This window comes from Falco naumanni, chromosome 15 (genome assembly GCF_017639655.2).
Source record: "Falco naumanni isolate bFalNau1 chromosome 15, bFalNau1.pat, whole genome shotgun sequence".
NCBI classification, from domain to species: Eukaryota; Metazoa; Chordata; class Aves; order Falconiformes; family Falconidae; genus Falco; species Falco naumanni.
In genome coordinates this window covers 16,026,922-16,042,059 of record NC_054068.1, presented here as the reverse complement: position 1 = coordinate 16,042,059, position 15,138 = coordinate 16,026,922, and the positions used below count along the sequence as shown (strand labels likewise).

Here is a 15,138-nt window from a genome sequence, read left to right as displayed (position 1 = left end):
GGACAGCTGTGTCCTGCAGCTGGAACACAGCCCTTAACCCGAGTTCGCAAGGGAAAGAAAACACATCCTTGCACAAGTTTCCCATGTACAGCACAGAGGAAAGTTAAGAGAAAAATTATACGTTAAGAACCCTTTACACATGTATATTCTTCCACTTATTCTCAGGCATACAGACTCTGCTTCAGCTCTCCTGGGAGGAAACATGGCAGACCAGGCCCACTTGAACAAAACAAGCTTCCAAATTCCAGGCAGAGGGGCCCAACGCTCAGCTGCGGAAGCACCCAGATACTACACAAAAACGTTACAAAGCGCCTTGAGCAGTCTGCTCTTTCCACAGTACTGTGAAGGAAAAAACAGGGTAAGCGTCAAGAATGGTGATAAACTGCAGTAGTTAGATTAAACATTTATTTTCATATATTCACAAAATCTTCACAAAAGTATTTAAACTCAAAAAGGAATTAGACTTGAGTCAAATACAGAGATGAAATGTACAAGACAAATGAGCAGGCAAACTAAAAGGTCTTGAAAGTATTTTACTTCAGATTGAAAAACGAACAGTTCAACTGTTCTGTTTAAATAAAGATTTGCAAGATATACAGTATTTTATGAATACAATGCTGGTCATTTGAGGCAATGTAAAATACCTCAATTTTTCCTTCATGCTTTTTTTTTTTTTTTTCTTTTTTTTCTTTTAGAAAGATACTGTTTACCAAAAAGAAACTTGAGCAGTCCAGGAAAAGCTATTTTCCATTAAATTTATGAAAACCATAAATTGAGGCAAACCTAAGATTCCCAATGGAATCAAGATTATCTTCCCGCTACCACCACCTTAAAATTATCACATGCTTATTGGAACACTAATATCTGCACCCTAAGAGTACATTTGCTTTCAACAATGAGGGTGATTCTTTTAAAAACACTTCAGTGTGGTAAATGCGATACAGATCTTTGTAAGCTTTAAGTTTTGGAACAGTTTTGCTAATAGCAGCTAACAATACTGGATTAATATAATTTATAAATAATTGTTCCCTAAGCGGTGAACATAAGTCTACACATTCACAATAATCTAAAACAAAATAAATACTGTGATTATGCATAATGTGGTACAACTTTTACTAGTTTCTATGAACAAAAGCTCAACATCTTGTTGATAAAATTATCTGATCAAATTAAAATATGAAACTAAATTTTTTTAAAGAAAACATTGTCAAATTAACATCACTTAAGCTTAGTGTTTGAGTAAATGTTACGACTTTTCATATCTTTGGAATATATATTTTTTTCCTTTTTGAAGTAAAACACTTTAACACATTGAAAATGTTTATTAAAGTGATGACATCAGTTCTGGTCTTATTCTAGCATTATTTTACTTTAAAAATCATTGCACTCCTTAGTGCCCATTAAAAGTCAGGTTGGTCTGTAGTATTCTGTAAATGTATATAAAAAAAAATTTCTAAAAGCTAATAGCACTTTTTATAAAATCATAATCTCCGGAATAGCTGCATCTAATACAGCCACATATGCCGAGTACAGACTTTCCTCTTTAAAGAAATAAGTGAAAGTAAATGCCACTTAACTTTCTACCGTTGAAGTGTCCCAGCTCCTGTTCCAAGCTATGCCTGTGAGTGTAATTACACATTTAATTTGCATTCATGGCATCAAACCGCAACCTAGACTTGTAATGCAACTGAACCAGACAAAGGTGGAGTTTAAATTAAATGGTAACTAGATCAATGAAGAAATAACATGAGATATGAAAGGTTTGGGTCTTTAAGGCAATACAAAATATATTTCATTATTTGTTGCTCTGTGTTGATTTTTTTTCAGTAATTAAGTGTAAATATAAAAATGCCTAAGAGGGGAGTGAGAAAAAAATACTTTAATTGTAAAATTCACTTAAAGCTTCAACAGTTATCATCTCCTACAGGAGTTAGCAAAAATATAAAAGACAAAAAAAACCAGACCTGGAAGGAGGAGGGAAGGCACAAACAAAGAGGCATGGGATTAAAGCAGCCCAGGAATGAAAACGTCTGTAACAAACCGAGTTTTGTTTGTGTGGTATTTTTAAACCGAAAAAAAAGAAGAAAACAATCACCATCAACAACCAAACAGGAAAAAAAAACCCAAGTGGCTTTGTATTTCTTTAAAAGAAAGGGTTGGGAGTGACCACTGAGGGGAGGAAGAAGGATGCAACTATAAAACCCCATTGCCTGAAATGATGGCACTCTAGAAAACAAGGTGAAGGTTACTTCTCCGAGATGACAAGCTCAGTGTCTACACAAAGTACATGTACACTTTATACAAATGAAAAACTTCATTTGCCACCATAAACCTTTCTTTCAGAGGAACAGCTTTTGCAGATCAAATGTTCGATTAAATCTTTTAAATGCCAAGAAAAGAAATTCTGAGCAATATAACTAGTAATGTCTCTTTATATGGATGTTAAGATGACAATTCAGATTATTTTCCAAACTAATCCTGAGAAAAATTTATGTTTACAATTTAAACAGTAATGTTATGTAAAAAGTATTAACAAATCCACTATTACAAATGTCAGTTTTCCTATATGGTCATCTATATATACACAATAAAATGGTAAGTATATGCAAAAATAATAAAAAAATCATGCACAAATTACTTTCACCTTTAAAGGCTGGGTTTCCCTCAAAATACAATTTTTTGCTTTTTTTTCCTATTTTTTGTGTTTTATTTGTTTGTTACCACCCCCTAGACACACTGAGTACTACCTCTACAGGTCAGCATGAGCTGATGGGAAATACATTTATTTTACATTCAAGCTTTTATATTCTAAATGACCCTGTTGTAGCATATGACTTATCAAATGAGCAGCCTTTTTCCTCTTTTTTTTTAAAAATTTTTTTCTTTTTAAATTTTTTTCTTTCTTTTTTTTTCCTTTTTTTTTGTTTTTTTTTTTGTTTGTTTGTTTGTTTTGTTTTTTTGGGTTTATTTGTTTTTGCAGTGATCAATCTTCATGATCCGTTCCGTGGCGAGCTGGGAAAAAAAAAATGCAGTTGCTAATCAATGTCTGAACAGTCTGAAGCTCCGGAAGAGATCCAAGGAGTCACTATCAAACTATCCTGTAGCATGAGATCATTGCACACAGAAGAACAGTCATAAAATAGGCAACTATCTACAAAGGTCTGAAAGGGCTGCATCCCTCTTGTGTTTCCTCTTTTTGCCGTGGAAAAACTGATGGTGTGATTTGCTGCCTTGGTGTTGTTTGTTTGTGACTGAGGTACCGTGGCTTGAGTTTGTTGGACCTTGGAAGCCTTTGTTAGAAGAGCGAAATAACCGTGCAGATCCATGCTGTAAAAGAAAAACATGGCAAATCAGTGCTAAAAAAAAGAAAGCTGTGGCAATTACACAACCCTACTTCTGGATAATGAGGATGTTACCTCATGACAGCGCTACACTTGGAAAAAAAAAATGGATGTGGCAAAAGAAGCTAAGCCAAAAGCAGCACAGTACCACAAACCTTTCACTTTGGTGGTTGCAAAGAAATGCTCATCTCTAGACCCAAAACCATGCAGGTTGAGAGAGAAGAGCAGAGCACTCTGAATTTTGAAAAGGATAGAACTGTTCTATCGCTCCTACTTTGCAACCATCAAAAAAATGTTTTACAGAAATGTAAATCCATAATCTGAGATGACAGGTGAAGATTGCTCAAATCTCATCTTCTGTGCAAAATTAGGAGAACGTTTTTTTTAAGAGCAGGACTAATTTTATACCGCATCTTTGTTTACAGATGTAGAATATCTCACATTGTCACATTCACATTCCAGCACCAGAATTACCTCTGCGTAATAAGACAAACATGCATTCATGGTATATCGAAAGGCCTAGTTTGTAAACGGTCTCATTACTACCTAGAGATACATCGTCAGCCAGCAGGAGGCAAGTCTTGAGAATTACTTTTCAGGAATAACATTCCAGAAGATGCTAGACTATTTATCATTTATTAAGGAACTCCTAAATTCTGAAAAAGCGTAACAATTTAAAACTGTATATATCCCAAACATATAGTATATAGAGGCAGACAGTATTTCTAGATGACCGAGTTGTCACAGAAGCATTCCTCAACATGAGAAATCCCCTAAATGCATAGGCTCTGGGAGGTCTCATTATAAAGATATTTGTCTTTAGGTGGAAACAAGTGGGAATTTCAAGTATCAGCAAGGAATCTTCATCTCCCTTAATGAAAGACAGTTCAACAAGTATCAACAGCTAACTGAGCAGCGAGTCACAGTGTCAAACACACATTTCTGCTAATTGTTTTTCACTAAATGTAGGCAAGCCTCATTAGTTCTCAAATTCTGTAGCCAAGACTGAACTGACATGCTTTTGGGTGCAACACGGCTGTATACTTCCAGCAAATCCAGATTTCCTGAAACAAAACCAATCCAGTTTCATCTGTTTGAAGGCTGGGAAAGCCACTGTTGCAAACTCATCTGTGTAAGCTAAACAGAGAACCAGGTGATTTCAGATACAATCAGTACTCAAAGCTTTTTAGTGGGGTAAAGGGGAGCTGAAAAACAGCGTTTTTTTCCAGAACAAGCTACCCTTCCATGGAGGACATGTAATATTCAAATAATCTCTATCGTTGTTTTCAAACATTCCACAAACCTGAGATTTGTTCGTGTTGCTGGATGTATTGGCTGTTTGGCTATTTTGTGTTTTCCCACTTGACTGAGAGGATTCCAGTGACACTTCTTGTGACCCCACTCTGTTTGTGGTAGATTGACGACAACTCAATTGTTTAGAGGTTTTGCAAGGTGTTCCATCAGAATCCTTCAGGAAAATGTAAAGTATTAGTGAGTTTTCCTACAAGTGAGTGTTCCCTTAAAAATAAAGCTAGCAGTGGACAAACACTTAAAAAGTGATTGTTTTCATTAGACATTAAAATTCCTTCAATCCAGAATTCTAAGTAAAATGGACAGATTTAAAAATGTCTTGATGCATGATTCTGATTTGGGGATTCGCCTTTTATTTTTTAAACAGAATTCCCAAACAGAGTTTTTAAGGCTTTTTTTTTTTTTTTTTTTTAAAGCATATGGCTTAGGACTACCAGTCCTTTTTCTGAAATACAGTTTTCCCAGAGAAAAAGAGGGCCATGAAACTTTTTATCTACTGTATTCACTTTCTATATGTGCTGTGTCAAAAACACACTGGAACTTACACGTGTAGAAATTGCATAAGAGGCAATACCTCATGCAAGTTAGGATTCTGAATGAAATAACTAACTAGGATTCCAAGCTTTCAAAATGTGTTCTGTAGCAATACAAATCAGAAAAAAAAAACCAAATAAATTTTAAAAAAATAAAATCAGAAAAACTCCATTACTTACTACATCACTAGAGCTGGACAGCGTAGACGATGATGACGATAAAGGACCTGATGAAGAATTTGAAGAATGTTTACTAAGTGTTTCTGAAGTTTTATTTCTAGGTTTTCCCAGCGCTTCGTTCTCTTCAGCAAGATTATTGTTGCACTTGTCTAGCTGCTGAGTATCTACTATCAAGGTTACTCCGTTACCTATTAAAAACAAAACAGAAACATCACTACACATTAACTACTAAAATAGGTTGCGCTTTTTTAAAATTTATTTATTTATATACCCACTCAGGTATGGCACATCTATTATATCCAGCAGGACACATACAGACATTTGCACACTTACATACTTTTAATACATGCAGACACTTGTGTGTACGTATGGCATGCAGCAAGCCAACACCTCACCGAGGGCGCGGTGGTTTCCCAACAAGATCCATTAACGCACACTAAGAAAACCACCAAGCACTACCCACAGTTCAAGATGGAAATTAGAAAGCAGACATGGAAGAAGGCAGGAAGTTCAGATGTACTGCTTCATAAAATTATTTCATGACATACTTCAACAGCACACAAATACATAGGTTTAAGTTCTGTTCCTACATGCCTAATTCTCAGAAACTCCAATTTTTCTTCTACTGGAGCTGCCAGGGTCGTAAGAACTCCCAGCAAGTCTCGTTGCTTTGTAGGATATGCTACACTGAAAATACAAGATACGGAACTCTCGTATCTCACTAACTTCTACCTTAATTTAAAAAAAAATAAACTGGAACTTAAATCTAAACTAAATCTACAAGATGACTACTGTAACTGTCATCATTATCCTCCTGATAAAGGATTATTTTTTTAAGGTTTTATCTCACATAAGACACCTAGGAGTTACCTCTGACATATAATATACATTTGTCGGCCACTAGCTGTATTTGTATGTAGAGCTTAGTACACACATCACAACAGGTAGCCAAGTATTACTCTGGAGCTTGTGGGACTGCAGTGCAGTTGTCTGCCATCGCCAGGGGGTACAGCAGTGCCACAAGGCTGGCAAAACACGAATGGCCCAGAAGCACACTGAGTTTACAAGGGCAGTGAGGGAAATCACTAACAAAAGCTTTAAAAACAAATAAACAAAATCCCAACATAGCCTGAAGACTGGGTAGCTGTGTCACTTTCTCTGATCAATCCCTAACAAGACAAGACCTCTAGTTGGCCACATTCTAAAATTGAAGAGTATTAAAATTAATTTGAATTTGAAAACTTCCAGACAGCAGATCACCTACATCAAAAGAGGGTGGCCACTGGCTGGTGGAGTCAGAAGATGGGCAATGAAAATAAAGACAATTTCAAAGGGCATTTTCAGCAAGTTCTCTGGATAGATTTTTTTGTTTCCCTTTGTTAGTAACAAGAATTATGATTGGCATTTCAGGATTTTTCTGTGTAAAAGACTTATTCCACTTATATGGTCAATCCTGGATTAAATATTGCTTCTGCACACATAGACTACATTAAACTTCAAAATGAAAAACAAAAGAACAGAGGGTAAGGATTTAGATTTAAACTAGCAAGAATTTTCCCGCTATCAGCCAGGCTCAGTCAGAACCTACCATTACACGAAGACTCTGTCCGACTCTGCATTCCCCACTGCTTTGATATCCAGTCTCTGTACGTGGCCACTTCTTGTGTTACTCTAATTATTCTACCTAATATACTGTAAAGCAGGAAAAAAACAAAAACATCACCATGATTAACTCCAAGACACACAAAATATAAGCAATTAATGTCCGAGATTTAGACTCATAACATTTACCTTTCTGTTTCGTTGTTAGGATAATATTTAGCTATTGGGGAAACTGCATGGCTCAAAACAACATAGGCATAATCAAAAGCCTGTTTCACTTGCATGGCACCATAGGAACTCCTCCCAACATCATTACCTTAAAATAAGAATATAATTAAATAAATAAGTAAGATTGAAACCGTGGGTATCTCCATTCAGACAGGAGACAGTAGTTTTTAAAAACTGCTCTTACGTCCCAACTCGCTGCAGTTACCTCTTGTAGAATAGGATTAGTGATGCATACATATTTGAAAGAGCTTAAAAGACCTATACATACATGCACAGAAATTCAAAATAGCAATTCTCTGGGTAAAAGTCCAATAAAGAGGAAACAAAAATAGTAATAATCCTGTACTGCATGTATTACACGTAATAATACTGTCCCGATGACATTCTTCTAGATCAGAAATACGTTAACTCTTTTCTACGAACAGCACTTGACCCATCATTTCAGAAGCCACCCAATTCAACCAACTTAATGTGTAGGGAACGGTACGCAATGAAATCACTGGGTGTTTATGTGACTTTACAGCACCCAACAGGACACAGCGCGCAGGGGTGTACATACGTGACAAAGTGCAACTGTGACACAGGCAAGCACAAGCTTGAGAGGAAGCATGTGAACATACAGCGCGTCCAGCCCACACTCAGGCCCACGCCGCTGCAGCTCCGTCGCTGTTACCACCGTGCACGTGACAGCTGTTTGGCGTGCCTTCTCGCACCCTGCCTCCCGACTGCAGTACAGGCATGCTCTCGAGTGGCACGGAAACTTTTGGTAGAAGCATGTCTTAAAAGAAAATTATTGTGTTCCACATGCATCGTGTGTTCACAGACGTGAACGAGGTGCTTCCATTGGGGTTTTGATGGTCATTCTATGCTATGCTTTGATTTAACTCCCCTAGATTAAGCATTTGCGCAACTTTTTTCTGTCAATATGTTATATTTTGGGTTATAAGGATACCTGGCTGTAACGGATCTTCGATATACAGCATTGATGGTCTGTAGCCATCCAGCATGCTTTTTTGCACTTCATCCTTGGCAACGTAAGAGCCACCATCCTTTATTCGGATTCCAGTCTTCAGATAATTGAAGTGACGTCCATATAATTCAAAAAACTCTATTAAAAGAACACCATAGTTGGCATTTGGCATACAGGCATCTTCCCTGGGATGCAGCTATTAAGAGAGAAAAAAAAAATTTTCTTCAGACTTCAAGTGCCTCTAAGTGCCTTTTCTTTTTCACAGCAAACACGTTTGAACACAATCATGAATAAAACATAATATACGAAGCAAACATATCTAAATATAGTATTTTCCCTTGAAAAAGCAGTTTTCTTTAAAGAAAGATGCTATCAAAACTTTCGATAAGCTAATTACCTCTTAAAAATAAGGCTGTCAAGTACTGCAGTTTTTGTATGTGAACTTTCAGTTCAGTAAGTGAACTTCCAGCACTAATGGCAGGGTTCTTGTAAAAAAGCGAAGATATTTACACTTCACAAACCTGGGTTTGCAGTACAAAATACAGGCTTCTCATGTGCACAGCCGTATAAATGATCGCCTCTACTGCTAAGTACTCAGGCTGAGAGAGGATGCACAAAACCAGTTCATAACTGTAACAGATGCAAAACCTGACTTCTGTTTTTGCAGGAGCAAATGGAAATGCTATTAGTCAATCTAAGAAAAAATTGGGGTTGGGAGATATTTTGGTTTCTTTAGAAAAAAGTACACCTGTTGCCTTTACTTTTTTTGTGTTCAGTAGGCAACTGCATTAGCGGCCAGCAAACAGGGAGCTCCAGTTCAAGGCTCAGGTTTAAGAATAACTACAATCTGGAACAGACATACACATACACGCACACGGTTACACAGTAACATTTAGTACAAGAAAAAAAAAACTAGGTTGATAAAGCCAGAACTCAGCTCCTTTGTATTTCTACAGTATTTTTCTCCCCTAGGCAGTACAGAGTAGATATTTAGCTCCTGCATTTTCTCCTCTTAGATTTAACAGAAAGTTGTAAAACATGTTTATTTGATCTCAGCTTAAAAACCCAGACAAACAAGCAAAATTCCATTGCATTCATTAAAGCATACAGGGTGTACAACTGGGAAAACAACTGCTATACAGGACAGCTGCATCTAACACTAACCTATGTAGCTCGTTCCAAGTAACTTGCACAACAGTCAAGTGATTTTACCATGAACGACACACATGCCTGGTATTGATACACCAACGGATATTCCGAACATCTCTTAATACCAAAAGAACCAGTATGAGAGAAAGAACAGAAGACAGGTGGGATGTGTTGATTTTTAAATGAAAAGTGGTTGCAAAACCACAAACAGGATAGCCTAAATGATGAAATTTAAGGACTGGTTAAATTCCTTCTCAATGTAACGTCCTTTTGCACCAATGGCATCCATAGATTTCATTGAGCTTACCTGAAGGAAACTGACAGCCATTAAAAAAAGACTGTAAGAACCGATTCCACCTGTAAATACTTCATTAAGGTCCCTCTGCAACAGGAACTGTTTCAATACTAAAACTAGATAGGGTAATACGGGATATTTCTGAAAGAGAAAAACAGAGGTGTCAGGATACTGTGATGCATACACACAACATGCTAATAACGCATATTGAAGCTGTCTGTTACATTAAGTCTCAAAGCGAAGTATAATTCTAACTTCTTTTTAGTAACATGGGAGAAGCCAAGGGCTCTGCCTGGAATCAATACTGTTATTTTACCTCTTCACCTCTGCTGGCAGCTATTAACAATAGAAAAAAAGTTATTACCTCATAAAATCAGAACGATTTCGCTTGAATATGAAAATACACTTACTTTTCTCATACGAGTGAAAAGGAGAGTGAAGGAGATACCCACATCTGTAACAAAACCTTCCTGCTACAACCAGTGATATCCCAAAGAGGACTGAGACTCCTGTCCTGCAAGGACTTCCGATGCCCAGAGTTCCAAACAGTCCTCCAAAATCGCTACACCCAGGTAACATTTTTCAAAGGAGCTAAATCCTTACCTTTGGGTAACTGCTCCTGCAATAGCTTTGTCCGCATGGGTTCCCTTAGAGGTGTGCATACGCTGCACGTGCGGAGGACACGGACCTTGTGGGCAGCAGTGGAGGCTGGGGCTACGCCTGCACTCTGTACACCCCCTCACAGGGGAGGGGGCAAGCGAGGCTCAATAAAATCACTGCTTTTATCCACACAGAGCTAAAACGTTCCTTAGCCTCAGAGATGTGGATCATGGCATCTGTGATCGCAAAAGATTGAAGGGAAAGAATTTCTCCAAGAACAACTCTGCACGAGTCTAAGGATGAGCAGCGGGAGCCCTACTGAACTGTACATCCCATGATCACTTTTTTGAACTACTAAGAACTTACAGTCACAAGCTGAAGTGTGGAGTATCGGTATATACCAAAATTCAAAGACAGGGTTTTTGTCAGGAAACAGCAAACCCTTAATTAAGGCTTCAGCTGCCTCAGACTTCCTACGTGAATTAGATGAAGAGAAACAAGCGTTTCCAAGGGTAATACTGAACACGACGCCTCAGCTCGGTATTCAAAGTTACGTGGGACAAAATAAGACCCAAGAGAATTCCCTGCAAGTGTTTTATAGAGAGGTCCTCGAGAACACCGATGAAGTCAGCTTGACAAGCGCACATCAAGTTTTCTCCAGGTCCAACAAGCGACCCTCGGCAGCAGCGCAGCCACGACCTGCTGGCGTCAGGGCCCAGTGCCACCTCTCCCCGCCGCACCGGGCTCGGCTGCCCGCGCCCCAGGCCGGCTCTGGCGCAGCGTGGCGGCACAGCAGGGCTCAGGCTGCTGCCAGCACAGCTGCGTGGGAAAGTGCCACGTGGGAAGCCTCGCCGGGAGCCCCTCCGCTTCGCTCGGGAGCTGCTGTTCACCTCAGCTGTTCCCCTCCGTCTGCCTGAGCCAGGCTGCTGCGCGCCGACCCTGACCCTGACCGCTGACTTGGCGGCGTCAGCCTGGCCCTCCTCACTGCGGCCTTGCCCGCCGGCCGGCCAGCAGGCTGGCCCTGTCACCACACAACCTGGGGCACCACGGGGCTGCGTCCCCGCCCGTGGCTGCCGCGCGGCCCCCGCTCGTGCCATGCCCTGACCCAAGGCCAAAGCTCCTTCTCCAAAGGGCTCCAAACAACCCGGGCAGCAGGAACACGCCAACACTCCGTAAGCACACGAAAACGCTTCCCAGTCGTCAAGGGAAGGCTACCCCTCCCCCAAAATTAAGCAGCACACAGGCAATTTTGGGCAAGTATGCAGGGCCTTAGGGACTCACCTAGAAATAAACGTATACGCGGAGTGTAAGAGAAATACAGCCCCTGTGCTGCGGCAGAAAACCAAACACAGCCTGCCTGTCTACCACAAGGCATCACAACAATGTAAATGTTGTAAATCGGGGAAAAAAGAGAATGTAAAAACGGCAGTTAGCACCCAAATTCCAGGTAGGCATCTTACAACAGAGAATCTGGGCGGTTTTGCTCCCCAACGAGGAGCTACACAGCACAAAACTGTCGGTCTTGATTTAGCGGCAAACGGCCGGCCAACAAGAACGACTGTGCTCGTCGGATAGAGGCTGAGAGAGGAGAGGTCTCTGCACCCACCCCACCGCCTACCTCGGACGCGGGCACAAGGGGCCTCACAGCACAAGGTGCAAGCAGGAGGGCTATGTAAGCACACCGGTGAGACTAGCGGACAAGAACTCAGACTATCCTACTGAAATTAAGGACAGAGATTTTTCTCCTGTGTCCTTCTACAGGTTAAAGAAATAAGAGACTGCAGAAACAAACTGAGCTACTGTCATACTTGCTGCTAAATGTACATAAAGGAACAGAAGATTAACAATTTGAAGGCCATACATTCAACTCATTAGCAATTGAAAATCCCCCAAAATCTAGAAGACTTCTTGCAACTCAATGACGTTATTAAAGCAGATGTACGTCATTTCTAACCCTTAATGACTGAAAGTGAAGCGCTTACCTTATTCAGATTTATGGAGTTTTCTGAAGGAGCTTTACCTGTCTAGCTAGTGAAATACTTTGATTCTCCTGCTGTCCATTAGTTTGGTTAAAAAAACAAAGCACTTGGTAGTAGAACAGTAATACCTAAGCACTTAAGACTGAGCTGCACTTCATCTCCCTACAGAGAACATGAAATTCCAAGAAAAACTTTTAACTGCTTTTATGAGACATTTACTACGAGCGTTCAGTACCCTGAATAGGGGCAGGGAAGGGAAAATAGTGTAATAATACTTCAGAACTTTACGTACAAAAGCAAATCAATCCTAACAAAATGATCCCACATATTAAACAAAAATAACTGTGATGTATCTATGATACAGGTATTAGTGAATCCCTGAACAGCAACTTACTAAATTTAACTTATTCTACTTCACTGAATATTGTTTCAGCGTGCAAATGCTAATATAGAAAAAGACAGTTCCTACTTTCTCAGAACATGTGGTTACTTTAAGTTCAAGGAACTTGGTCATTGTACCACTGTAACTTCTCCATAGTTTCTTTGTACGTTTTACTGCCTTCATGCCTTTTTAGGGCAATATACCTAAAACCCAAGAACATCACACAGTAGTACCAGAAAACAAAAAATAACAGAGTGAAAGTCTATTCTAGGAAGGATGCAATCAAAGTAAAACAGAAAATCAAATTAAGTCATCGAATATTCAGCTCTGTAGCTCTACTATAGTGTTGCCTAACCTTGATAAAATCTTTGATGAGCTGGGCTGCTTTAACCCCATTCTGTACATTAAAGCTTATATCAACTTTTACTTCAGTGAAGGAATCTGTCAGTTTGATAATAGGTACCTGCAAAAGAAAGACAGATTCAGTCAATATAGATTTCCAAGACACATTTGGTTTCATTCATACTTAAATGCAGCAGTAAAACTGAAATGCTTTATGAATGTGTAAAAAGAAGGTAGCCAGAGAAAACAGGACTCCCATCTATTTACTCTCTCCTTGCCAATCTGTTTACATAAACTTCGCTTTTCTTAACTCATAAATGCTATTTTCAATTTACTAATGTGTTTAACAGAACTTAACACTTCATCTTCAAAGCGATTCATTTTAAATTGTTTTCAGTCAGTTCCTGGTGCAGAAGCATAGTTCCAATGGGAAAAACAAACACCAGAGGGAGACAAAAGCTTAAGAAATAAAGATAAATGGTATTAGATGCTCTTAAAGAAAAGACACACTCCTGTCATTGTGGGTCATTGGTTCCTCACCAAAATTATCTTCAAACAAGCAACACAAGATATTGAGAGCATTCTGACATATCTCCACCTGAGTGATTTCCAAGTTACCTCTCTCTGCTAATAACAGCCATCAATTAGGCACCTGTCTAAACCCCAGCACTTTACATACTCTTACAATTAGCACATGGTAGGAAGTTATAATGGAACTAATCCTACCCTGTGCAAGACATACCATTACATATTTATACAAGGCTGTACTTACTACTTCTATAGGAAAATATACTACATCTGCTGGCGTGCAGTAAGAAAAAATTAAGTAATTTACTTAGGTACAAACTCAGCTCAGAAATTCACAAGTCTAATCACATTAACTGCAACAACTGCTAGTATAATCTCACTTAAAAGCAAGTGGATGTTGTGGAATATGGAAAACCTGATGATTTTCTCCAACAGAAGAAATGCTTCTGTTGCAGCACTATTATTTTGTCAGTAAAAAAACCCGTACTAAATAAAAATTATTGATTCTATTTCGAATTTATATATAAAATAGCTCCTGCTTAAGAAAATTCATCCTTTTAACCAAGATCTTTAGAAATTTAGCTTAGAATAAGGAAATACCCTCTTCCCCCAAACTTACTGTTGCTTTATCTAAAACCTTTACTGAGTTTTCATCTGCTACATTGTGCTTTCTAAGAGCTTCTTCCAGGGTCCAAAGAGGTAACGTCTCCCATTTTCCAAACACAACTAAATCAATATCACTGAAATGGAAAGAAAATAATACTCATTCAAATTAAAAGGCCAATACAGTTAAAAGAAAAAAACCCTGACATCCACACATAATTAGAATAACGCTGACAGAATGTGGCTTAACCAACTACTTGATTCTTAATTTTCTGAGGAAAGGGATGGGGATGAACTCTTACACTTGTGGAAACACAGAACACTTCAGGTTACCAAAGGGAGGGGACAGATAAACACACAAATCAACGTAGGTCATCACAGCACCTGTGGGCACATGGTACGCAGCTGGCCTGTAGGGCCAAGAACAGGGAGCAGGGAAGGAGAGAGGAAAATGTGGCAACTTTTGACTTCAGGAAGCAACAAGCTCTTAAATAAGATCAAACCAGCTAATTAACTCTAGTCATTAACTCAGCTCCTTGAAGAGGTGTCTCCACCCCACCACACTGCCTCCCTACGCACATACACGTTTCATTTGTCTACACAGGGAGCTGGCACCCTAATTCAATGCCTAAACTCAAATGCAAAAGATGACTGGCATCCAAATCGAAGCCAGTGAAGGTTACCCCGAGATCCCAAGCTTTTTTGTCTTTGCTCCTCGACTTCTTTGATTAACCCTGCTTGGCTGGGAACATGAAGGAGGCGAGCGTATAACCCTACGGTTATACTAGCAGGCTGCTTCAGCGATATGGAAAACTGCGTACAGGAAACACGAAAAAGATCAAGAACGCTTCTTCCCTCCCAATACATTCTACAGGTCTGCTGATTCACAAACAACACTGCTTTAACAGTCTCAAAGAAACTGCATCTGCATTAATGAAAAAAGCAGCATTGGCAGCAGGCAAGTTCAGCGGCCATTCAGCTGCACACCATCTAGCTGACAAGGACAGGCAGCACTCGGCCAGTTTCAGAAAATTATGTTCAAAACTCGCCTGGAGAGTGGGAAATGCTTCTGGACGCTTCTCTTCTAAACTAATT

At 39.3% G+C, this 15,138-nt stretch overlaps 1 protein-coding gene across 2 annotated transcripts in view; it reads right to left on the bottom strand.

The window, feature by feature from the left end:
* Positions 1-391: 391 nt before the first annotated feature.
* TENT4B (terminal nucleotidyltransferase 4B) overlaps positions 392-15,138 on the bottom strand; it is a 42,670-nt gene continuing 27,923 nt past the window's right edge. For both annotated transcript variants that reach the window (XM_040615047.1, XM_040615048.1), the window contains exons 4-12: positions 14,060-14,180; positions 12,926-13,033; positions 9,622-9,750; positions 8,148-8,361; positions 7,157-7,283; positions 6,954-7,057; positions 5,366-5,553; positions 4,645-4,809; positions 392-3,327 (exon numbers count right to left, since the gene is read on the bottom strand). In XM_040615047.1, the coding sequence (XP_040470981.1) occupies positions 3,148-3,327; positions 4,645-4,809; positions 5,366-5,553; positions 6,954-7,057; positions 7,157-7,283; positions 8,148-8,361; positions 9,622-9,750; positions 12,926-13,033; positions 14,060-14,180 (1,336 nt within the window). In that variant the 3' untranslated portion in view covers positions 392-3,147. The remainder of the gene's footprint in view (positions 3,328-4,644; positions 4,810-5,365; positions 5,554-6,953; positions 7,058-7,156; positions 7,284-8,147; positions 8,362-9,621; positions 9,751-12,925; positions 13,034-14,059; positions 14,181-15,138) is intronic.